Source organism: Spea bombifrons, chromosome 1 (assembly GCF_027358695.1).
Source record: "Spea bombifrons isolate aSpeBom1 chromosome 1, aSpeBom1.2.pri, whole genome shotgun sequence".
NCBI classification, from domain to species: domain Eukaryota; kingdom Metazoa; phylum Chordata; class Amphibia; order Anura; family Pelobatidae; genus Spea; species Spea bombifrons.
The window spans coordinates 78,739,218-78,762,930 of record NC_071087.1 but is presented as its reverse complement, the minus strand read 5'-3'; the positions used below and the strand labels follow the sequence as shown (position 1 = coordinate 78,762,930).

General features: G+C 42.4%; 2 protein-coding genes across 2 annotated transcripts; one reads left to right on the top strand and one right to left on the bottom strand.

Annotated features, from left to right (window-relative positions):
* Positions 1–5,017: 5,017 nt before the first annotated feature.
* On the bottom strand, positions 5,018–12,145 carry ATP5F1D (ATP synthase F1 subunit delta). Its single transcript, XM_053465030.1, has 5 exons — positions 11,971–12,145; positions 10,772–10,925; positions 8,198–8,286; positions 7,852–7,980; positions 5,018–5,159 (listed from the first exon to the last, which is right to left on the bottom strand). Exons 1-4 carry the CDS (start codon positions 12,091–12,093, stop codon positions 7,858–7,860), a joined length of 489 nt encoding a protein of 162 aa, XP_053321005.1. The 5' UTR covers positions 12,094–12,145; the 3' UTR covers positions 5,018–5,159; positions 7,852–7,857.
* Positions 12,146–16,737: 4,592 nt separating this feature from the next.
* Positions 16,738–23,561, top strand: CBARP (CACN subunit beta associated regulatory protein). The gene is made up of 10 exons (XM_053464780.1): positions 16,738–16,809; positions 17,913–17,970; positions 18,874–19,016; positions 19,141–19,202; positions 19,282–19,444; positions 19,749–19,944; positions 20,146–20,283; positions 20,411–20,603; positions 21,485–21,647; positions 21,790–23,561. Exons 2-10 carry the CDS (start codon positions 17,923–17,925, stop codon positions 22,868–22,870), a joined length of 2,187 nt encoding a protein of 728 aa, XP_053320755.1. The 5' UTR covers positions 16,738–16,809; positions 17,913–17,922; the 3' UTR covers positions 22,871–23,561.
* Positions 23,562–23,713: the final 152 nt, after the last annotated feature.

Below are 23,713 nucleotides of genomic sequence, written 5' to 3'. Positions count from 1 at the left end.
GCATAATAATTAGCCAGGGCTCATGCAATGTTGTGAGGTTAAAGGTTGAGCAGACAAGCGCTATTTACCTCTATGTAGCCTCCATTACCTACAGCCTAGCCAGGTCAGTACACTGCATCAAAGGCCAGGTTACTCAGTATTATTTGTTTATTGCATCTGTAACTAGGAAACAATTACTTTGTAGAATGCAACAGAATCCACTACACGGTGGTGAAACAATGGAAATAAACAGAAAAAAGACCCACTTCTGTTTATATTATACAGCAAGTCTATTAAAGTCCTAGAGGGCACACGCTCAACATGAGGAATTATAACTTAACTATAAATAATATCAATAAAATGATTAGTTAAATAGAAAAAAATGCCTAAAGCGGTTAGGGATCATATGTATATCCGATGTTACAAGGGAGCTCTTGTAAAAGGAAATGAGAGGATACGTTTAGAAGAACTAAAAATATATGTCTATATATATATATATATATATATATATATAAAATTAATATTAATATATATCATTTATTGTCTTATATAGCGCCATCATATTCTGCAACACTGTACTATTGGTAATAATTATCAATGAGATGTTTCTGGGGAGAAGAGTAGGCAGGAGTGTTAATGGGGGCAATCTAATTTGAATTCAATCTTGGGGAGGACAGGCAACTAGAGCAAGAACTGGTATGGAAAAATGGCATGAAAAAGGTAAAAAGAAATAGGAAGTGCCAGCTCATGAGAAAAAATTTGAATTGAGGATGTTCGGGGAAGGGCAGTCCTCTTACAGACAATTGCAGTTGCTGAAATAGGAAACAATACTTGCACAAATGAGTCCTCAAGACCAGCCGAGAGTACAAAGCATTTAAAGAAAATGTGGAAACATCTCAGGCTAGAATTATGAAGGTCTAGGTCAGGGGACAGTGTAAAAGCAAATGTAATAATATCATATGTTAAAAACACCAAAAAGGGTAAATATTATAAATGGAGATGGGCATACTAGAAGTGGCAATTATAAAACAAAATATAGGATAGTCAGTTGCGGCAATTGACTATTATTTTTGCTTCGTTTTGTTAGCTATATATATATATATATATATATATATATATATATATATATATAAATGCCTGCTATGTGTCAACACCTCATTCCTCTTATGTGCTTTCTGTCTTCTCCTCCTCTCTTTCCTGGCAAAAGCTTGACTGCGAAATATGCACCCTCCCCTCTACCTTTTCCTGTCGTCAGGGGCTTTCTCCTAACGTCAGTATCTGGATATTTTTAGGAAGGTCGGAATTTTAACATCCTGTACTAAGAGATCTGACATTTACACGGTCTATGGCAATACATCCACTAAATCACTACGTCGTCGTCAGTCATACACAGGCCCATCAGTTTGGAAATATAACAATACGTTGTACCATTCATGAAGGTGGGGGGTGTCATACGTTAGTTCCATTGTGTTTCATCACGGTATCAATACGTTTTTTCCAGGCAATACTGGGGCCAAATCAAGCCAAGGGCCTAATGTTGGTTTAGTGAATTGTTTTTTGAAGGTCCCTAGGACTGGTGAAGCCCTCAATGGATTTTTAATTGCCCTCACCATTCACCAGAACCCGTAAACTCTGGAGAATAATGAGAATGAGAGTAGTAATAATAATAATTCAACAGCACCTGTCCCTGTCTCTTATTGATATCCACTGGTGGGAAAGATCTCTGTTCAATCAGGCAACAGCGTCCCTAGTCTTTATACAAAGCACTATGTGAATAATCAACCTTGTCTGGCGTTCTTATATTAAGTATGGGGTCTCATACAGATGCAACAGTTCAGCGTAACTGAGTTTTAAAAGCTATACCGCAATTCTGCCCTCTTCAAAAATCATTTTCATCTATTCTGATAAAACATCTTGAAATACTAATCCTTGAAAGTATGACTCTAAAGGAGATTACTGCTGCATCCTGTTGTTATGATACATAGTGCTTTACATATGTGAATAAAGCGTTGCGGGATGGTTATTCGTGTGCCTCTGTACATGGGGATATCTAAACATGTTCGAAATGGGTGCTGTCATGCATGAGTCATGTATGATTCCTGTCACCTGTCCGGGTGCATGTCTGTGTAAGTAAGGGATGGGTTGCGGTGACACGCAGGAAGTGAACATGCCAGTGACACACGTGACAAGAATGTATTCCCAAAATATGGAACTCCCTGATAATCGTGTACATGTGAGCACAACACATCACATTCCTTTGTGTGTAATGGGCTTGTAAGCATTTCCTCTCCCGCTTTTTCCATCGCTGTCTTACTTGACATCACCATGGATTTTTTTTTTATACCACAGCTTGTAGGTTCAACTGTATGAGGGGTAATACATTGTTGCACTGTGACACCTCGATTTTATTACGCTGTATAAACAGCATTGTTCCATTTTCCTGCAGTGGTAGAGGCTCTAAGGAAAATGTTCCCTGCCCGCAAGCTTGCAATCCAAAGGCTCTCTCAGTCTGTTAATTCTAGTTTTGTCATACTCTTTGAATGTAGGTACTGTAAGAAGTGTCACAAAAATTGTTGAAACTAAAAAACCAAATGAATGATAACAGTTATGGTTAATACTCCCTTTATGCTGCAAATCTACTTAAGAGAGCTGCTTGAGACAAGAAAGCGATTGAGGGAGGTAGATGAAAAAAGCTGGGGGGAGCTAAACTGAAAGGCGAAAAATCAGAATGAGAGAGTGCATAAAGTAGGTGGTGATTGAGGATGACGGCAAGCTAGGTGGAGAATGAAGGGGGGAGGAGCAGTCTTCCAAGAAAAAGCAGAACAGCCTGTGAAAGGACAAAAGAGGAGGGGGCATAAGAGTGGGTGTTAACATCTTCACTGCCTGCCAAGACCCATATATTGTATGCACATGGTACAAAAGATATTACGCTCACAGGGTACGACCAAGGTAATTAACTTGCCACCTAAATACAAATGGGAGCAAATTACAGTTGAGCTGATTGTTTCAGCAAAGGAAATCAGCGGTGTGCATTTGTGTTCAAGAAAGGGGTTAACTGCTTCCGCGGGTTAGTGAAAGAGTGATGAGTCACAGTTTAGTAATGCTTTGTGTCTATAAAAGGGTTAACCGATGGGAATGTGTCACTGACAAGTTATGTAAATGTCAGACGTGGAAAGGGTTAAAACTCCCTTGGGTTTGTCATGGCCATGGCCCAGGCTGAGTCATACACATAACAGTGCTCAAAGGGCTGGTGACAGGACCTGATATGACCTAAGAGTGACACAAGGCAATATGAGGGTGAGCCATACCTGCACCCAGCTCACAGAGGGAGGGTTGCGGAGACAGGAAAAGCAAATGGCACATATATTTAACCTGTTCTAGGAAACGTGATTACAGAAAGCACCGTCACAGGAAAAAAATAACGAATACCATAAGCCTTCATTACGCCCAAGCGATTTGGGATAATTTTTTTTGCACAACGCCAGCCGCGATGGTGCCTAACCTTTAAAGCTGAGGACAAAAAAAATACAAGAGGCATTTGGTATAACGAGCAATACTGCTCCAACCCCCATAGCGACCAATAGAATGTTCCTGCTGATTACCACTTTGCACCAGACCGCTCTTTATACAATGGCACCAATGAGTTTAACATTGCTTCATGCCGCAGATGAAGTGGGAATTGCCACCCCCTCCCAGGCCAGTCCAAATTATTCCTGTTATACAGGGCCTTGATTTGTTATTACCCTTAACAACCAGTGATGTGCCATGTCATGGCATTAAATAAGCATGGAAAGTGATCCGAGGTTGCTTTCTTTGCTTAAACGGTGCTTAAACGGTGTTGCTGTAATACTTGTCAAGGCATTCAGCAACATCAACATTTACTACAGGGACCTCATGTGGCCCCTCCAACATCCTCCATATACTATTACAAAATACATAACATATATGGTTTGATGGGGGATGAATTCAACTGACCAGCTTCAATGGTGTCACAAATGGGACATGGGGACAGGAACAGAAGATTCAAAGAAAAAAAAATAGTTTTGAAATAGCAAAACTCTACTTGTGTTTACTGCCCTATATGAATCTGTTTAGCATGTTTGTTTTCTTGTTTTTTTTTTTTTTTTTAATTTTCACCAATATTTAACTTGTGTGGGTGCACTAAACGAGAGAAGAAAATTACAGCTAAACGAGCTGCAAAAATGTTAACAGGCTTAGTCCAGAAGGGTACAAAAATAAAACAGCCTAGTCCTTAAGGGGTTAAGCAGTTTGCTTAGTGCATTTTTTAAAAGTATATACACAAAGTAGTCTGTACTGCATGCCAGGATGACTACATCCATATGCTGGAATGTTGCTTCCACCTATGCAGAAAGGTGTCATTGCTCCTCTGGAGTTAAAAAATTCAATACAGGTGAGAGGAACACATGCTACACAACTCCTTGAAGTTAATTCACTAAAGGGAGAGTTGTGTTTCACAAGGTAGCATCTGCTCTCATCCTCTGATGTCCGACAACAATATAAGTCCTTTCTCCACGTTGGTCCAAGGGTCTGAAAAGACCTCCGCCTGTAGCATTTACCAAGCCAGCGATCGGATCAGACGCAAGGCCAAACACATTCCCTGCACGGAAAATAGCCAATCCTGGTTGCTAATCATCACTGATTGGTTCAGGCAGCCTTTATAAGGGTGGGTGACGAGAGGGAAGTCAAATTCAGAACAGGAAATCAATTAATGTGGAGCCAGCATATTTTGCAAAACTACACTGCTTAGATAATGCGCCTTACAACCGGCACACATGGGTTCTAAGAAGTGAGCAAACATAATTAAAATGTACCTATAGTTTGTGCTTTAACATTTTTACTTATTCTAAAAGCAATTCCCCCTTGAAGACACTACTGAGCCGCATCTAAGGACATCAAGATTTAGCCACATTAACTACAACTTAAAGTCGCCATCCTCCTCCTCATCTGTACATGTAACAGGCTCACAATTCTTCTTTTCTGTTTTCCCATGTATGATATTGTAATACAATCTTGACTTCCACAAGTTTTGTGGACAACAGGCAAGCTGGTTTCTATGATTTTGTGCACCCCCAATTATCAAAGAAAACAATCAGTATCTTGTGTTATTTTTTTTTTATTGTTTGTGTAAGTGTACAGTGGAGTATGATTTGTTCAGATCCCTGCAAAAGAAAAGAAAATAGCTTAAAAAAGGAAACCCATACTTTAGACAGCAGCAAAACCACAATTTGACAAAAAGTATTAAGATAAATTCATGGTTATTAACAGGAAACCTTTATTTTACAATGGTGTGTCACATTATTATTATTATTATTTTTATATAGCACCAACAATCTATGCAGCGCTTAATACAATACATATATTCAAGTGGTATGACTAGACGAGCATTGACAGACTAAGACAAACCGATACATTAGGTGGAGAGAGCCCTGCTTGCAAGCTTACAATCTTGAGGGAACATTAGTTATGTATGGGTTAACCATCCCAATTTTACAATGTTGGGGCTTAATCAATAAAGAATGATACCCTTTGTACTGCTCTGCTGAATCTGATGGTGCTAGATAAAATAATGATATTCAATCCATAAAAAGTATAGCATATTATTTTGCAATCACAAACTAAAGACTGGACAGGGTAGTAAAAATGCATGATCTCAAGAAACAATTTCTACTGCCCCCTTGTGGATACATCTGTGTATTGACTAGATACAGTAAAAAAAAAAAATAGGACAAAGTTTTAATATATTTTTGTTTGTCAAAAATGTGACTCAATTGAAGTATAACATATGTTTCATATACTACAAACTCAAAAATTTCAGGATTTGATGAAAGCATAATGTGGCAAGTTATTTTTTTATATAGCTCAATCATATTCCACTGCACTACACAATGGGGCTATTTGGTAAAATGAGATCTACAAAAGAGAAAGTATATCTAAATAAAGTGCACAGAACAAATTTAGAAGTAGAGGTATGAACAGAGCAAATGGAAGTCATGCAGAGTCACATATATAGCAACATTAGCCCTTTCTGTACCAATGTTTTGTTTAGTACCCTACATACCTTTTGGGTTTTTTTTACCATATTTAATCAAGATTGCCTTTTTCAGTGTTTGAAGTACCCAAATTATTTTCTCCAGGAAAAAATAGGGCTTACATTTGAAACCACACAAAAAAATAATTGTGATTTTTTTGTTTCATGGTGAATGCAAAAATATATGAAAACAGGCATTATGGCCCCTTCAGTCAAAAAAATACATACAAGTGTTAAGGCATATTTCAGTTTTGGGCACCCAAATTTAGGCCAAATAATGAGGATTTTGCTAGAACCACTAACTGTAGTTATTCTGCTTTGTAACACATGGAGTTGCAATAAAAATACATGAATAGCATAGCCCTAAAGCAACACCAATTTCACCAACATGGGATCACCATAATGTCTAAGCATGGGCTAAAATCGATTATTCAATTATACCGTATTGGCTCGGATATAGGCCGCCCCCGTATATAGGCCGCACCCTAAAAGTTTGGTGCTTTTTTAAAGAAAAAGTTTTTTTCTTTAAAAAAGCACCAAAAAAAACATGCTGCCACTCTGTCCTCCCCCCCCGAGATATGCTGCCCCTGTCCTCCCTCCCCGAGATATACTACCACTGTCCTCCCTCCCCGAGATACGCTGCCACTGTCCTCCTCCCACCCCGAGATATGCTGCCACTGTCCTCCTCCCACCCCGAGATATGCTACCACTGTCCTCCTCCCCCCCGAGATATACTGCCACTGTCCTCCCTCCCCGCGATACGCTGCCGCTGTCCTCCCTCCCCGCGATCCGCTGCAGCTGTCCTCCCTCCCCGCGATCCGCTGCCCTCCCTCCCCGAGATCCGCTGCCCTCCCTCCCCGAGATCCGCTGCCCTCCCTCCCCGAGATCCGCTGCCCTCCCTCCCCGAGATCCGCTGCCCTCCCTCCCCGAGATCCGCTGCCCTCCCTCCCCGAGATCCGCTGCCCTCCCTCCCCGAGATCCGCTGCCGCTGTCCTCCCTCCCCGCGATACGCTGCCGCTGTCCTCCTCTGCCCCCCCTCCTCGACTTACCGGAGCAGACTCCCGGGTGTCTTGCGGCGCCGGCGAGGGACATCTACGCAATACGCGTATGCAACTTCCGGTACCGGTACCGGAAGTTGCATGCGCGTATTGCGTAAATGTCTCCCGCCGGCCCCGCAAGACACCCGGGAGTCTGCTCCGGTAAGTCGGGGGTGGGCAGAGGTAAAACGCTTAGATAACCTCCCGTGCCGGTACTCCCCCCCGTGGGAAGTGCTGGCAGGGGAGGCTGTCTGAGCGTATCAGACAGTAGGATGCAGGTCCCCTGCACCGCTGCGGGGGATCTGTATCTTAACCCCGCTGCCTGCCCGGCGCCCGGGACTGAATGTCCCGGGCGTCGGGCGCTAGACCCCGAATATAGGCCGCACCCCCACTTTAAAAACTTAAAGTGGGGGAAAAAAGTGCGGCCTATATTCGAGCCAATACGGTAATTTTTGAGTGACTTAGTTTGTAATTTTGGAAGAGGAAAAGCCCATGAAGCTCAATACCCATAATTGCATTGATGCAGATGAAGGTAAAAAAACCTCTTAAACACATGGCAATTCCTTCATGACTCTACGAAGAGTCAGAACCCCCCTTAATCAACAGCTTTTAACCCCTTAATGACAAAGCCCGTACATGTACAGGCTCCAAATGCATTGTTTTCAATGGGTTTAAGGACCGCCCAATGTCCTCAAGGGGTTAAATAACCACGTTACCCCTTAATACCCTTTCTTGCCAGAGAGACAGACATAGAAATATGAATGCTGACCCATGTCACATACAGACCTGCTCTTATTCTAAAGCCTTGACAATAGCTTCGCTAGCTTCCACAGCGATTTGAGCCTCCACCTTGGCCACTTCATCCTTTGCGCTCAAGAGCTCTGCTTGTGCCTTTTCCAGGTTTGACTTTGCAATCTGTTAGGAGCAATGGCCCACGGTGGGAAAGGAGAAACATTAAAATATTCACCATACACAGAGGAAGAGATCCTCACATCTAGATAATCATCCAACACTTTCTTCACACTAATCTTATTTCTTACGTTTAGAAGCTGTGATAACGTATGGCTCTTATGCCTAAATCAGTGCCACGCTCACCCACCCAATTCATAACTAAATGCAGCTGGGTACTCACACTCAGGTCCAACATGTCCAACGGGAATGCTTCTTCAGCTAGTAACTGCACAGAGGAGTCTGCATTTACTGTTACCGAACCACTGCTTACTAAATAAAAAAATGGGAGATGAGAGAGGAAAAAAAGCGATTCTAATTATCTCACCACAGCACCCAAGGAACTAACAGGATAATAACCAACAGTTTTGTTGATGAGCAAGGCATACTGTGGCTTGAATATATGTGTTGCTGGGACATGCACACCTGTAGTTCCACAGGAAGACATTAATGCCACCTATTCATTTGCTGGCAAAATGTATGATAGAGGACACCTTGGCAACTGGCAAAAGATCCATACAAACAACCAGATGACATCAGTTAAGTTTTCAGAAAGTAAAGTTCTGTTGCCATATTTGGTCTAAATACAAAACGTTTGATATATATAGATATATATCTATATATACACACACATAAAACCAACACAGCTGTGTAGTGTATAACATAAAATCTCTCATGTCAACATATTATTGTTGGTAAGACTTAAGAAGAAGCTGTCTGTGGCTACTGTTCATAATGCTTTCATTGCTGAGGCACATTTCAATTTTAAGCAAACCATTTCCAAAATCAGAAACATACATATTCTCATCATTTACTAAGCAGCTAAACATGAAGAAAAATTATTTGTAATATCTTATTATTTCAATGAAAAGCTAAAAATCATTAACATATTTGGTGTCAATCACACATATGGCTCATAGAGGGGGCATCATTTAAAGGAGAACACCATTTATTTATTTATTTTTTAACGTGGCATATTTGTAGTGTCGGTAGGGTGCCTAATAATGTGTGCCAAGTAGGTTTGTGTTACTCAAGGCAGAAGAGCTGGAAAATGTACATAAAGTTTTGCTCTTTTCCCCCAGTGTCATTTACATGCACTAAATCTAGTTCAATGTCACCCGTCCAAGCTAGACTTAGGACACTAAGGGTCAGATACACTGTACATGTAACAATACTAGGCCTGGGTAAAGATGTTTGATGCAACTAATAGCACAAGTATTTACATGACTGTGCTTTACACAATGCCATGTGTGATGCAACTGGTTCAAATCTGCAGGAGGCTTCCATGTCTTGAAAAGCTGCCAGTTAATGGAAGGAAAGCACCCCCATTGAAATAAGTTGGAGTGTTTACCGACTGGGTTCTCATTAGCACATAGCATTCGCTAAGCCAGAGCTAGAGCTAACTGGCGGTAAGTATATCACATGCAGAGAGATGTGTTAATATAAATTTGGCCCTTGCTACTGCTTCCCTTAAATCTATTCAGAAAGGTGGAAGAAAGACCTGGTTCAATGGGGTAAAAAGATACAGTCCTTAAGGGGTTAAATGAAAAATTATAATATACAGAATGTTAAAATGAGAATTCATAAAAGCCCCCTCTTTCCTCCTTACTCCAGCTTGCCTGGGCATATACAGCGTAAAGTCCTAAAAGTCACACTTTAGGACGTAACTTTTACTGTACAGGCCTAGTAGACAAAGAAAATATTAATAAAAGCGCAGGTTACTTTTGTGCTGTCAGTTATTAGCTCTATTTACACCAGTGGTAATGTAACATAGAACAAATGCAACTCTTCTTGATTTTTGACAAAAAAACTTCACAAGATTGTAAGCAATTAGATGTATTTATTATTTGATTACCACTAACACAAGTCCTACGCCGTTGCAACAAATATTAACTGCCAGAAATGTTATACTTATTTCACACTATATATGAATAACCATTCATATATAAGGATACAATCAGGCTACATTAAGTAATGGATTTGTTTGTCTGGAATGATATGTTTTCAAGACTCTCTTAAAGTAACGTTTGATATAACAGAGTTAGAGGAGTCCAGGCTGTCACATAACTCTGGGGAGTAGTTATCCATCTTGACCAATTAATCAACTGGTACCTCACACCGATGCCTACCGGCTGCTAGAGAGAATGATCTGGGTCCCCTGCAGTGGATCCTCCTCTCTGCCAGCCAGCGAACGTTGTGCAACGTGCACCTCCGCTGTGCTGGCCGATACCTCCGCTGGGCTTCTATGTGGAGCACAGGAAGGTCACGTCACACTGGTGCTCCATCATAGAAGCCCCGGCAGAAGTGGAGAACAGTAGCGGTGGTTGTGTGCGCGCATCGTACAGACATCCCCCCACCAGCTGTCAGAGAGAAGGATCCGAGTCCCCTGCAGCGCTGCGGGGGATCTGGATCTTAGTGTTATTATCTGACCTCTATTTGAGGTCAGATTATAAAAAGAGGGGTATTTTTCTGAAAAAACCCTCATCTTATAATCGATTCAACTAATCCATAATGAAATTAGTTGGCAACGATTTTCATTATCGATTTTATCGATTAGTTGTTGTAGCCCTACTTTTTACGTGATACAGTGTGAAAACTGGCAGGATAATAAGACATGCCCACAATATAGCCCCTTTAAGAGAAGGGATGAGCAGACTCCAGAACATGGCATAATGCAATGGAAGTACCAGGGGTTTAAGGAAAGAGGTATGGACTGATGTACCTATATAAGAAAGGAGCACAATGTCAATATACTCACCAATGAACTTGTTGGGAGTTCCATCCTCACTGAACACTGTGACCAGGCCTGACCTAAGCACCTGCAATGTGGGAACATGGGCTGGGAGGATTCCAAAAACTCCTGTCAAAGTTGGGACATCAACCTGCTTCACATTTGCACCATTATAAAAGACCTGCAAAAATAGAGAGACCAGTCTAAAACACCACTCCAAACTTGCATGGAGTGTAAATAACATACAAAGTCACCCCTTGCTGAACTACCATTATGCACTCAGGGCCGCAGACTCAAGTTTCCTTGACCCAAACAAGACATGTTTCCCCATCGCAAATAGAACATGGACTAGTCACTTCAAAGAAGTGGTTGGCAGGATAGTGGAACATGTCTGTGCCCTTATATCACTATACATTTTTAAAGGGCAAACCCTTTAAGGATGACCAAGGAATTATACCCAATCCAATAAAGAGTAGAGCATCTCGAATGAGCTGAACACTTGAATACCTTACAGCAGAGTTTCTAAACATCTGGCGAGTACCAACAGTACGCATTCTCTGGGTTTCCTTGCGTAAGTACACACATAGAGAGGTTGATACCGTGCAAATGAATGGACGGCAACTCAAGGGTTTTCAATGAGAAACATATGACACAAAAATTATAGTTTTAATAGAAAAATTAAAAAAAGTATTCCAGAACAACAAATAGAAGCAGATTATAAGGGTCACCAAGACACGACAGAAAGGCACGTCAATGTCACAGTACAGAAGGTGACACAGGGCACTCTACTGTAACTTATGTGATCCCATTAACAGTTCTCTCTGGGATAGTTAACATAGCACTGACAGCATTTGTGGTGCTCAAAATGATCTTTTATTGTTTTATATAGCACCATCATATACCACAGTGCTGTACAATGGGAACATTCGCCATCTCGCATAAGATGAGAATTATAATCATTTTAGAAACATAGTAATTGCCATCATAAGAGACAGATCTGCCCTCATCTCTACTTCTGTCAAATCCACACAGTATTATACATTAAGTTTTCAGAGCCCCACACGTGCCATGTTAAGATATATTGCAGGCTTTAACGTATTCACACGTGTGTGTGCTATACAGAAGGTATATGCACGAGTACTTACGGCCCCACACACGTATGTCAATGCACGTTACACCCCCCACATGACAGGTACAAATCAGACATTAAACATTAATAGCGAGACCTGAGTCGGGGATGCGAAGGTGAAACTCATTCCCGGGGCCCCTGAGGGCGCAGCCTCTGCGTATGTCCGGATTTGGCCCAATGCAGCCCGGCGGAGAAGGAGAAAAGCACGGGAGGAGAACATGGTGAAGCCGGGTAGTGTATGACCGAACGCAAGGACACCGGATACAAGCCTGGGCCCGGTCACAGGGAATCATGGGACATGTAGTGCGGCACAAGCACAATACCCCGCCCACAGCAACGGAAAACTACATATTCCGACAGGCAGCGCGTAAAAGTGGTTAAAGTGACATAGCAGTTTTATGTTTTTTTTTCACAGAGGCCCTTAGCAAAAGAAACACGTAGTGTATATTTTTGTAGACGAGTCATGCGTACAGCAATGACGAATTTATTAGCCAAACAAAACGAATAATGTGCATTGTTATTGAACTGGCTGTAATTCCGTGTCTTTCTGCAAGTGCCATAGGTTGGCATGGCCAGCAGGGGGAGCTCTAATACTAAAAATGCACAGGAATGGCTCATTGTGGTGGGATGCAGAAGCCTTGATTTTCCATATTCTTTGAACTACAACTGATGACTTCTGCTTGCTAAGTACTACAACAATAACAAGTCACCGCTCATAATACTAATTTTGGCCCCATTGACCAGCTGTGCCAGAATTGGTCTCCACATTAGTATGTTAAAGGGAACTGGGATAGTGTAGGGGGGTTTTGGAACACTTCTACAGTGCAGAAAGAGGGTATGATATTCTGGCAGTGTCAGATGTCTCTGACGAAGCCACTCTGACAGTGTCAGATGTTGAGCCAATATCTGACGTGTCTGATGATGTTGATGTCAAAGTTCCACCTCCTACAATGAAGTGTATTGAACCTGTCCATGTGCCTAACCAATGCTGGTTCCCTCGAATCTTTTTTGAGCTGCTAACAGTCCCCAATTGGAGCACAGATCCAATTTTACCAACCCCCATATTACAACAAGCGCTTTGCACAAGGGATTCTGGCCCATAGGTAAACTGACAAAATAGTTGTGTATGTTCTCTCCACCATACACAATGAACAAGTGGCACCAGTGGTGTGAGAGGAGAAGGTGATGCACAGGTCCTAAAACAGCAGTGTATCATGGACTACAACAAAATCATTCAGTTCAGCGTCTACAGCCGTACCTGGTGTTGCGTAAAACCAAAACGTATTAAAAAGTTGCCATCTACCTGACCCAGGTTCATAGTTGCCACCTTTTCCAACAGGTCTCCAGGGACAAAGTGGGCAGAGCCTAAAGTGGGCGGGATTATATGATACTGCATGATCCTGCAGCGAGCAGTGAGCTCCAGGCTACCTGGTACAGATACTGGGTGTCTAGAGCTCATTAACCAGCGTTTAGGCTGTGTATATCTCAGACATATACAGTTTAAATGCAGTGCTCTCAGTGCACAGTGCAATGTATTTTTCTCCTCAAACATACACGAATTTGAAGAGACAGGACCCAACAATTCAGGGACTGTCTTGGAAAATTCAGGGTTATTGGCAACTATGGAGGTTGCCATGTTTAATACGTAAGTGCTGCACAAGAAATGTGGGACTTGAGAGACCTACACTTTCTTGGAGTGGAGTTCCAAGTAAAAATTTGAAGAGGATATCACGCCAAATGTGGAATTTGAAAATGTCCTGCATCTTACTGACGGGCATTTTCATTGCACAACCCCCCCAGCTGGTGCCAAACGAAAGGCTCCAAAAAAGAAAAAGATGCAGAGTCTGTTGAAAGGTATTATGAAGGACTCCACTGCGTTTCCAGTCCCTCTCTGCCAGGACTCTGCATCGATGAATGCTTCATGATTTATCACACCAAAGTAGATTATTAGATTTTTGTCTACTTTTATGTTCAGTTAGAGTGAGCCACAATGGGAGAATGGGGGTATTTTGAATTGGCACAAATTATATCAATATGTTTTTGCCCAGCAAGTTATAAAAAACGCCAAAAAACATATAAAAATATGAGAGATGCAGCTGGATACAGCTGGCTAAATTTCTCTGCCATAACGTGTGCAAAAAATCCTGAAAAAAGCACAGGAATGTATTACTATTTCTACCTTTGGAAGTAATTGGTGGCCAAATGGCTGAATCCAGAGATTATAACCTGTGCCACAAATCCACAGCAACACAGAAGTGTTGGTGAAAAGAGTGCAGGAAATTATTGCTATGGCTGACTTTGCCAATGATTGGCGGCCAAATGGCTGCATGACAAATATCTAAATGCTACTGGTGAGATACTCTTGGTTGTCTGCTTTACAGAAATATATACTTTTGTAGATATTTTTTGGTTTCTTTGTTCACAATTAGAGTTGCAATACCAGCATAGCAAACATAAAAAGGCAGTTTTGAAACTGTAATGTACACCTTATGTGCCGTATAACCATACCTGGGAACTCTCCGGATTTGACCTGGAGATTGCCGGGTGAGCACTGGTTCTCCAGGTCAAGACCCTAATCCATCTGGGTCAAAGGGAGCGGGGTCTGACACGCCCCCTGATTTTTCCTTTAAATGGGGGTGTTTCCCGCTGTCATCAGCGGGAATGCCCCCGATGTCAGTGGGAACTCCCATTAACGTCAGCGGGACCGCCCACTGACATCAGCAGGACCTCCCATCGCCGTCACAGGACCCGCCTGCTGACACCAGTCCTGGCCGCTTACCGCAAGGGAAGTCTCCAGGTAACTGCTGGCATAGTATGGAAATTTAATATAACTGAGGTATTTCCAAAATTAGGACAACTGAATTATTACACTTAGAGAGCATTTTCTGCCATGTCTGTTTCAGCTTTTCTCTAGTTTTTACTAAATCACTCATACTAAATGTTCAGCTAATCACATAAGTATGGCGTCAACAGAAAGCTCAGTGAAACAATATGTAGTTAAAATGGGAATACTATTCACAGGAAGGGGTAAAAATGGCTGAACTAAGACATGGCAAAAATGGCAAAGTTGCTCCGATATTTCAGGTACCAAAAAAAACCCGGTAGTGAAGAGCCTGAAATTATTTTGATGATCTGAAACATTTCAGTGTGACAAATATGCAAAAACAGAAGAAATCAAGAAGGGGGCAAATACTTTTTCCCAGAACTGTATGCCTGTACGGTGTTGCAGAATATGATAGCGCTATATAAAACAATAAATATTAGTAATAATTAATTTAAAAAATATTAGTAGCAGAGCCAGCTTCAAATATCCTACATGTGCACCTCATGCATGTTAAAAATTCACATATTTATTGCTTGAAAAAAGTCATCTTCTGGAACTTATAGTCTAACACCAAACTTTCTTAACGTGTTAGTGCCAAGAGTAGGGCCGTAGCTGGTCACCGTGCACTGCATGTAAGCAGAGCTGATAACGGACACAACACAAGGTAACCTGATATAGGTATGTGGGTGAATGTTTGGACTGGCCATCTGGCACACAAGGCAAATGCCTGGTTGGCTTCTGACCAACATTGCCACGCACTCACTGGGCACTGGAGTGTGCAGCCAGCAGCCAGGTATGACCGGCCGCATGCTGCATAAGCAGAAAAAAGTAGTGGGTGGCCATACATATCAAGCTGACAACCGCTGGCGTCAAAGTGTCTGCGGACCTCATCATTGCCAGTCCGGCTGTGGCTTGCAGGGCTCTTGGCTTTACTTGACACCCCCAGGCCCCATGGGGCGATCCCTCCAAAGCTCAGTAAATGTAATTTGCTGAGCTTTTCCCTGCTTCCAAGAGTAACCTACAAAAGTGTTTCTTTGCTCACAACTTTTAAAATGTTATTCTAATGGAGAGAATTGGTCAGTAGCCAGCAGATGAGCAACTAATGTATTAAAACTTAAAGAGTAACATTTATGGAGAACTATCCCAGTTACCCCAGTGTGGTTCTGCACACACCAAGGTCAGCCATTCCTTCTTGTCAGTATATGCAAGTAGTCTCTGCATGTTATCACTTTACACTTGATGGCTCCCCACCTCCATTATTATTATCACAGCGTGATATTGTGCTACAATTACCAGTTTATACATTTGCTAACCATTGAAGTATTTTCTGACTTTTATTCCACGGCCCTGCGTGTTATTACACTAGGCTGAGTAATTTCAGCCCTGTGTTACGGTATATTATTGCATGGTATTATATATCACTGCATGTTATATCTCTCTCTCAGTTATTATGTCACTGTAGGTGCCAGGCATTGCTCTCATTTTCATTATAATCTTTCTTCATTCCTTAGCTCTCATTTTCCTTTAATCCTTCCCCTTCTGCTACTAGTTCTCAATATTTTTGCTCCCACTTGTCATTCTCCTTGCCTACCTCCTCTCCCCATTTGCCACAGCCTATAAATAACTACACAGAGCTATAATGACTCACTTACTGTCCCCTCTGCCAATACTGCACCCCATTACTCACTGCTTGCTTGCAGAGCATCTATGATGTGTGTTAATACTCCACTTCACGTTATTGGTATTATTTATATTGCACACAATAATGCACATTACTGTAAGAGAAATATATGCTTCCAATGAATCATATGGGTAATTCCTGTATATGTGTGTGTACATGTATAGTAGGGCAGAGAGTTCCCCATCTTAGAAATATCATTCTATGTGCCTTATCTGTGTCAGTTTATGAATAATTACCGGTGTGAGACCCCTTTGATTTAATCATGCCCACCCCTTCCTCGCTATCAAGATACACTGAGCATCCTTCTCTCTTCTCCCGTCTGCAGCCTGTCGAGTCACGTGGTCCCGGGAGTGGGCGGGGATAACTCTCCGGGCTTCATTCATAAATCCTCAGGCCGGTGACGGAGCTGCAGCTCGGAGCTGGACCCGGAGGTAAGAACCGGGCACCGGGCACCGTGCCGCCGCTGGTGGAGGATGGGGGGGAGGGGGCATGAGAAGAAGAAGCGTAACGTTACAGCTGGGCACCGCTTGGTTGTTATGGGGACTGCTACCCAGGTATCTTATGGGCATTGCTTGAGGATAGGGGTTATTATTATTATTACGGTATTATTATTATACTGGGCTGTTTGATGTTATTGGACTAATGCCTGAGTATTTTACTTTTGTTTGTGCATTAATTGCATGTGAGATCACCATTATGTAGGCATCTTTATACCCAGGTATTTTCTGGGCGCTGCCCGTCTGTCATGAGAGGGATGCCCATACCCTAGCCTCGTCTGTGGCATCATACCCAAGACGTGCCCATGTAATATCTAGGTTTGGCTGAGGCTATACACACTGCCTGAAATGCATGCTGAAAATGTTTTCGATTCAGTCTTAATGAGCCCGACTGGGTCAGTACTTTAGACAGGACTGGGAAAATACTTGCCTTGTCTGTGTGCAGATCACCAGCCGGGGAATGCACAGATAAATGCTGAGGATACTGTCTGGGTGGTTAATGACTACTGCCCGTCCACTATTTATGTTTCTCATTACGTTGGCATCAGATTGGCATCAGCGGAATATTATTTAGCCATCAGCTAGATGTGATTTAGCTGGCATTGAGGCTTTGCTATTAAAATTCATAAAATGTTATTTAGCTGAATATTTGCATGATTGGTTGATGGGATATCTGTATGTAAAAGTTGTTGGTTCATAGTTGTTAACCTTCATTTACAGCAAACTTCTACCAAAGTCTATTTAGAGACATACATATTATATACTTGCTTTTTGGGATAAGATTACAAACGCGCTGTCTATATTTTTGAAATTCAGTATTGGAGATGTATATGTGTGAATATTAGTGGAATTGCCACTGTCCACTTTGGAATATGGATCTCCCATCTTCTTGTTTCTTAATCTCATCATACAAATGCTTGGTATCTCTTGGCCCCTCAACCATTTCAGCCATTATTCTCTACCTACTGATGTTCTTCCCCTGCTCGCTGCCCATAATTTAATTCAAGTCTCACTGTTTTCTCAATCTTCCTTTGCAGGTGTCAGATCATGAGCTATGAGTCACCTGCATGGGAGAATATAACTGACACTTCCACGGTAACGACCACTGTCTAAAAAAAATATTATCTTTTTACCAATGACTAACGAAGGCCAAACATGTCAGTCTATTGGATGCCCATAAGACCCTGGTGTAGGTCAATAATTCTGAGCAGAAAGGTGAAGTATACACAAACAATGCATGTAAAAGGCTCCATTCAATGGTCTTTAGCCAAACGTAGTATATAGGAAGCACACTCCTGGTACTCAGGTATTACTGCATTGTGTGCAAACCATACCCAAAATTCTAAAAAGATGGAATTCCCTTTCCCTTGAACCATACTTTGTATTATACACTATACTTTCCAATATAGAGCTGAGTTTTTCACCTTCTTGATTAGTTGCTAATCTTGCTTTTGAATATCACCTAGAAATAAGTGTAGAAATACGAGTTCCATGTTATGTAGAAAATATGTAAATGTTATTATCATAAATAATATGTTACAGAAATGTCACATTTAAAATAGATGTCTGCAAAATATATAAGTTTTGAAGTGCTGTAATGCTTGGTAATTACTTTTTCTTGTCCTACCATGGACTATAACCTGAAGATCTTGAGTTGAGGTTGTGGATCATGCCCATTGCAAAACATACAAAATCTGTTCTATCAAATTATTAAATGTCTTCCACCCCTCAAAAACAGTTCACCATGGGCATAGTAATACAAAATACAAATGCTTCTCTCTGTTTGTAAATGAAACTTGGTGGTTGGAATAGTTATAAATAAAATATATTGTCTACTATTGATCGGAAGCATGGAAGCTCCCAGGTTTAGGATGATAAATTAATGGATAACCAAGCCACCAAAAGTGACTTGATAGCAAAAAATGTGAGACTGCACACACAGGAGAAATGTTTTGGCATGTAGCCATGACTTATAATGTTCTCCTTGTGTTTCTACAGGTTGCCCCTAGCTCACCCACTCAGGATGGGTACGTGTTACTTCTGGTTCTGCTCTCAGTATTCATTGGGGGGACACTTCTTCTCCTCACCGGGGTTCTGATCCTGTGCAGACGCTGTTGTGACACCCGCCTCAGACTCTCCAGGTAAAAATTGTCTGAATTAGTTTTTTTGGTTGAGTACATGGATCATGGTTGTTGAACTTGTTATGCAGTGTTAGAGAGTGTTGTTATCTGTGTTGCTCACTAATATGTTTTGCCTTTTCTGTAGACCCAGTGATGATGCAGAGAAAACAAACACCTCATATGTGGATGATTCTCAACCCACCCATGGTAAGATAGATTTCTAAGTGTTGGTCAATGCCTTTTGTCTTCCAGTTCAGTTTGCTGACTCTTGGCTTTTGACACACAGAAATAACTATCCGTGTTGAGGATGCAGAGTCTCTGTCAGCCTCGGGTCTGCGGGATGTGGAATCAGAGAGATTTTTGTGCACGGCCTCCAGTGGTCGAAGAGTCTCATTCAATGAGGGAGCTCTGTGTGTACAGGAAAAGAAAGAAAGGGATAGGGGAAGGAGGTAAGGGACAAATGAAGCACATGCTAATGGTGTCATGAGTTAATAAAATATGCTGTTTATGTCATGAAGTAAAGCACAGACACAATCAATTAAAACAAGAAACAATTGTATGAAGGGATAAGAGACACAACACAAGCATTAAGTAGAAGGGGATGTCAGGAGGAGAAGAAAAAAGAGGCAGAGGCAGATGCAGAGAATAAACTAGAGAATATTTTGAAAATACATAATGTTTTGAGTAAGTCAGAGAATGTGAGAATAATTTGCAGAACAGGTGTCATATTAATATGTCCCACTTTTCCCTCAGGTACACCTTGACCGAGGGAGACTTTCACTACCTTAAGAATGCACGATTGACACTCACACCTCTACCTTCTATGCCTCCTACTGCTTTACGCATTTTAACCATACATGAGAGTGAAGGAGGAGATAGCAGCAGCAGCGGGGGAGCATCAGAGACACAGCCCATCTCCCCCAACAAGTCCAACATCTCCATATATAAGGTATGCGTGTTGACCACTGGAGGCTAGAAACATTATTCTTTAGGACCAAATACCTGGGTCACCAAAACACCACCTGCTTCTGTATCAGAGGTGCCACAACCCGTGGAGCCTTTCTTTATACAAATGACCATTTTTGCATTGTAATAGACAATCCAGTCCTCTTCCTACTCATGTTCCTGATTATATACTTCTTCTGTACAGCCACCTTGCAGTTCTCCAGTTCCACTCACTCACCTGTCTCTCGGTTTGAGTTCTGCTCTTCCTGGTGATGCGTACAATTCTGTGACAGACACTAGCTTCAGCCCTCCCACTCCCAGGCAGAGTCCTGCTAGTGCAAGGGTGAGTAGGAGATATACAAAAGTGAGAAGGATGTGTGTGAAAAATATGGGAAGGATGGCATGTGAGGATTTGTGAGGAGTGTGTTCATAGTTCCCCGTCTTTTTACATCTTCAATTTTCTCCCCTAGTTTGACAGCAGTAGTCACACTCCCCAGGGCGATGGTGGCTCAGATACTGGGCCCACCAGAAGCCACGGTGCAGTGCTTCAATTTTTTAATCGTCTACGGCGACATGCAAGCTTGGAAGCAGCCAGTCCTTACCTCAAAATCAAGAAATGGAAACTGGGAAGCATGCAAAGAGCAAGCAGCCTAGATACAAGAGGTGAGAGGAAAGAGGAACATAGATGCATAATTATATGGCAAGGCAACTTTAGAGGCAAACATCTATAAGGCACAGCTTATACAACTGAGGAGTTTCACCAAAATGAATTCCTGTAGCATGCCTAGTTCCTAGCTTTGTGTAAACACTTGTACCTGTGTTGGGAGCTACATAATTACAAGAGCTGCAGCTGGAAGGATTTACTGACTATTGTGTACAGATTTTTTATCATAAAACTGAGGTGATAGCTGCATAGCTACATTAAAGGGTATGTGGTAGCTTGGGCATCTATAGAAATGGACACCCCAGTGTTCCAAGCAACCCTTTAATATGCATTATTTGTTTAGAGTACTTTGTAAGTACTGCTTGAAGCTGTCAGTCAGTGGCAGGAAAGCACTCCTTTTGAAATCAATAGGCGCTCTTAACACACATACACAGGGGTCTCATTATAACACTGCAACACTTGGCAAAACACAACTGAAGCCGACTGATGGTAAGTATATCACCTGTCAGAAGATGTCTTTCGTTGGTTCTGCAGAATACCTCCATGCATTTGCAAGGGGGAAACTACATGAGTTTAATACGATGGCTAGGATGTCCCTTTAACATAGGGCGGTAATCTAAGACAGGCATTGTTAGCTCTTAGATTGAGTTACCATTGGAAGAGAGCCTCCATGAGTTACCATTGGAAGGGAGCCTCCATTATGTCTGAGGAGAAACCTCAGATGCACTGGGGGGAAACAAATTATAATTGAAAAGATATAATTGTTCCATGACGCGCATACTTTTGACTAAGCTCCTTTGAGGCCACTTTTTATTTGTTTTGACTGTTACACTCCATACCTCGCTGTGCTGCAAGCTAACATTCTTAATCTCTTTCAAAGGGTCACCAAAGCGTCACCAGTTCCAGCGACAGAGGGCAGCAAGTGAAAGTGCGGAACGTGATGACATCATACACTATATAGCCCACACACAAGATATCGCTTTCCCTTCCAGCCAAGGACCCCTTACTTCACATCATGGGACACCCCACCACTCTCTCGGCAGGTATTCTTCTAGTACCCTTTCCACACAAAAAAACTAAAAACATTTCCCCTGTATTATCAAAAACACACATTTATCCTTGAGCAGGGCACACATCCAACCTTTCTTTCAGGTCTTCTGATTTTGATTGTTTTGTGGTTTGCAGGTTAGACCACGGGGAGAATGGGTCTCTGTCAGACATAGGGGCCACAGATCAGTCTCAGCTTCTTCCCCAATGTGACATATGGAGCCTGCGTGCTTCACTTGAGCTCTGTGCTTCCGACCAAAGTAGCAGCAACAATGACCGTGATTCTGTGCGCAGTGATGCAGACAGTGTGAGCTCTTTGAGCGGTCTCCCTAGCCTTCCATCCCAAGACCTGCCAGATGGTAAGCCTGTTCGAGGTACAGAGTCTGACACAGGACCCCGCAAGCTTCTACAGATGGACAGCGGCTATGCCTCTATTGAAGCTCCCTGTCGCCCCCCTGAAGAATCATGTAGTCACAGACATAAGACCGCCTCGGAGAAGCGACTGTTTTTTACTCATGCTGGGCGTAAAGGAACAGTGTTTGAAAGTTTGGAGGGGCATCTATATGACCAGGGTGCTTCAGGGGGAGAAGAGGATTCCTGGTTCCCTCCCCACACCCAAACACTGACTCCCAGAGAGGCCATCTCACGTAGGGATTACAGCATTGATGAGAAAACAGATGCATTATTTAATGAGTTTTTACGACACGATCCCCAATACGACGACTCTCCATTGCGTATAAAACATCGGTCCCGTGCTCACTTGCGGAAGCAATGGCAGAGGACAAAGCAGTACAGTGACCCAGGCGTTCGTTTCACCCCAGCACTTGACAGACATCGTGCTCCTCCTCTACGAAGAGGAGATAGCACAAGCTACCTACCTGACACACGGTACCACAGCACTTTGCCAAGAATTGCAAGTTCTACTGATGAGGAAGGGGCCGATGGGTGCCCACAAAGCCCCTCCTCTCTCACCCCAGAGGACAAAATTCAGTCTATAGAGGAAGAGCCCTCAGAACACATCCCTGCCCCTGATGAATCCCGACATGCCTCACATGGCAATGAGCAAGATTATGGCTATGGGCCCCAGACCACAGAGTTGCTTGACAAGATCGGTGCAGGACTGGAAGAGCGTCTCTACCCTAGTGTGCAGAGGTTGGCACGCAGCCCTGAGAGACTGTGCATCGTGGCACATATATCTCCAGATCATAGTCCGGTTTAGGGAAACTCCTACTAGCGTCACATCCTGGGATGTGGGGGCATAATGCGTATAGAGTTTCAGTGACCGAGTGGGTATGTAGATTACTATTACTAGATAGCACAGTGCCAAATGAAACATGTCTGAAGGCCCCATTGAACACATCACTACACATTGTGCCATATGGACCCAAAGCATGACTGTAAATACATGCAACACATATACACATCACTTCCATAAAAAGCATGGAGATCAACGCTGCATTAATCACATTCACAGAAAGCTGTACTTTTATCTTCCAAGCAATATGATGTCTTCTTCCTGAATGCCGGATTACAAGCACTGCCCTCAGGGACACAGCAAAAGGGGCAAGGTGTGGACCCCTTAGTTCTCAATGTGGTTGCTACACATCTGGCTCTCCCTATCCAACTGAGTGAACTGGATGGCACAAGAGGGTGGGATTAATTGGAGGGTGGGCGAGGGAGGTTTTAGGGCTTAAAATGTCTTGCACCATGGAGGTGGGTGGAATGTATTTATTTTTTTAAGCAATTTTTGTTATTGGGAAGTGGAGTTGTTCTTCCCCCTGTAATCTCACAGTAGCACATGGTGGAGTTCAAGAGGTCCTCAATTACATTCTCCCTGCCACTACCGTGTATCTTCTACTTATTAAAATGAGAAAGCGTATTGTGATTGGTAGTGTGTGTGTGTATGTGTGTGTGAAAAGAAAGAGGAAAGGGCACCCTAAAAAAAAAAAAAAAAAAAAAATACACCCTGTCAAGAAGCTACCATGAGACCCTAGCACATTTTTTAGCAAACCTATAACCATCTCACTCTACTCTTTAACTGAAATGTTTACACTAGTATATT

Coding starts and splice junctions, on each gene's coding strand:
- ATP5F1D (XM_053465030.1), bottom strand. CDS start 12,093: ATGTTCTCCTCCCGTGCTTTTCTCCTTCTCCGCCGGGCTGCATTGGGC. Junction 10,926..11,970: donor CCTTCGCATCCCCGACTCAG/GTCTCGCTATTA, acceptor CTATTTTTGCAG/GTCTTTTATAATGGTGCAAA. Junction 7,981..8,197: donor TGGACATGTTGGACCTGAGT/GTGAGTACCCAG, acceptor TGCTCCTAACAG/ATTGCAAAGTCAAACCTGGA.
- CBARP (XM_053464780.1), top strand. CDS start 17,923: ATGAGCTATGAGTCACCTGCATGGGAGAATATAACTGACACTTCCACG. Junction 19,203..19,281: donor TGATTCTCAACCCACCCATG/GTAAGATAGATT, acceptor TTTGACACACAG/AAATAACTATCCGTGTTGAG. Junction 21,648..21,789: donor CCCCACCACTCTCTCGGCAG/GTATTCTTCTAG, acceptor TGTGGTTTGCAG/GTTAGACCACGGGGAGAATG.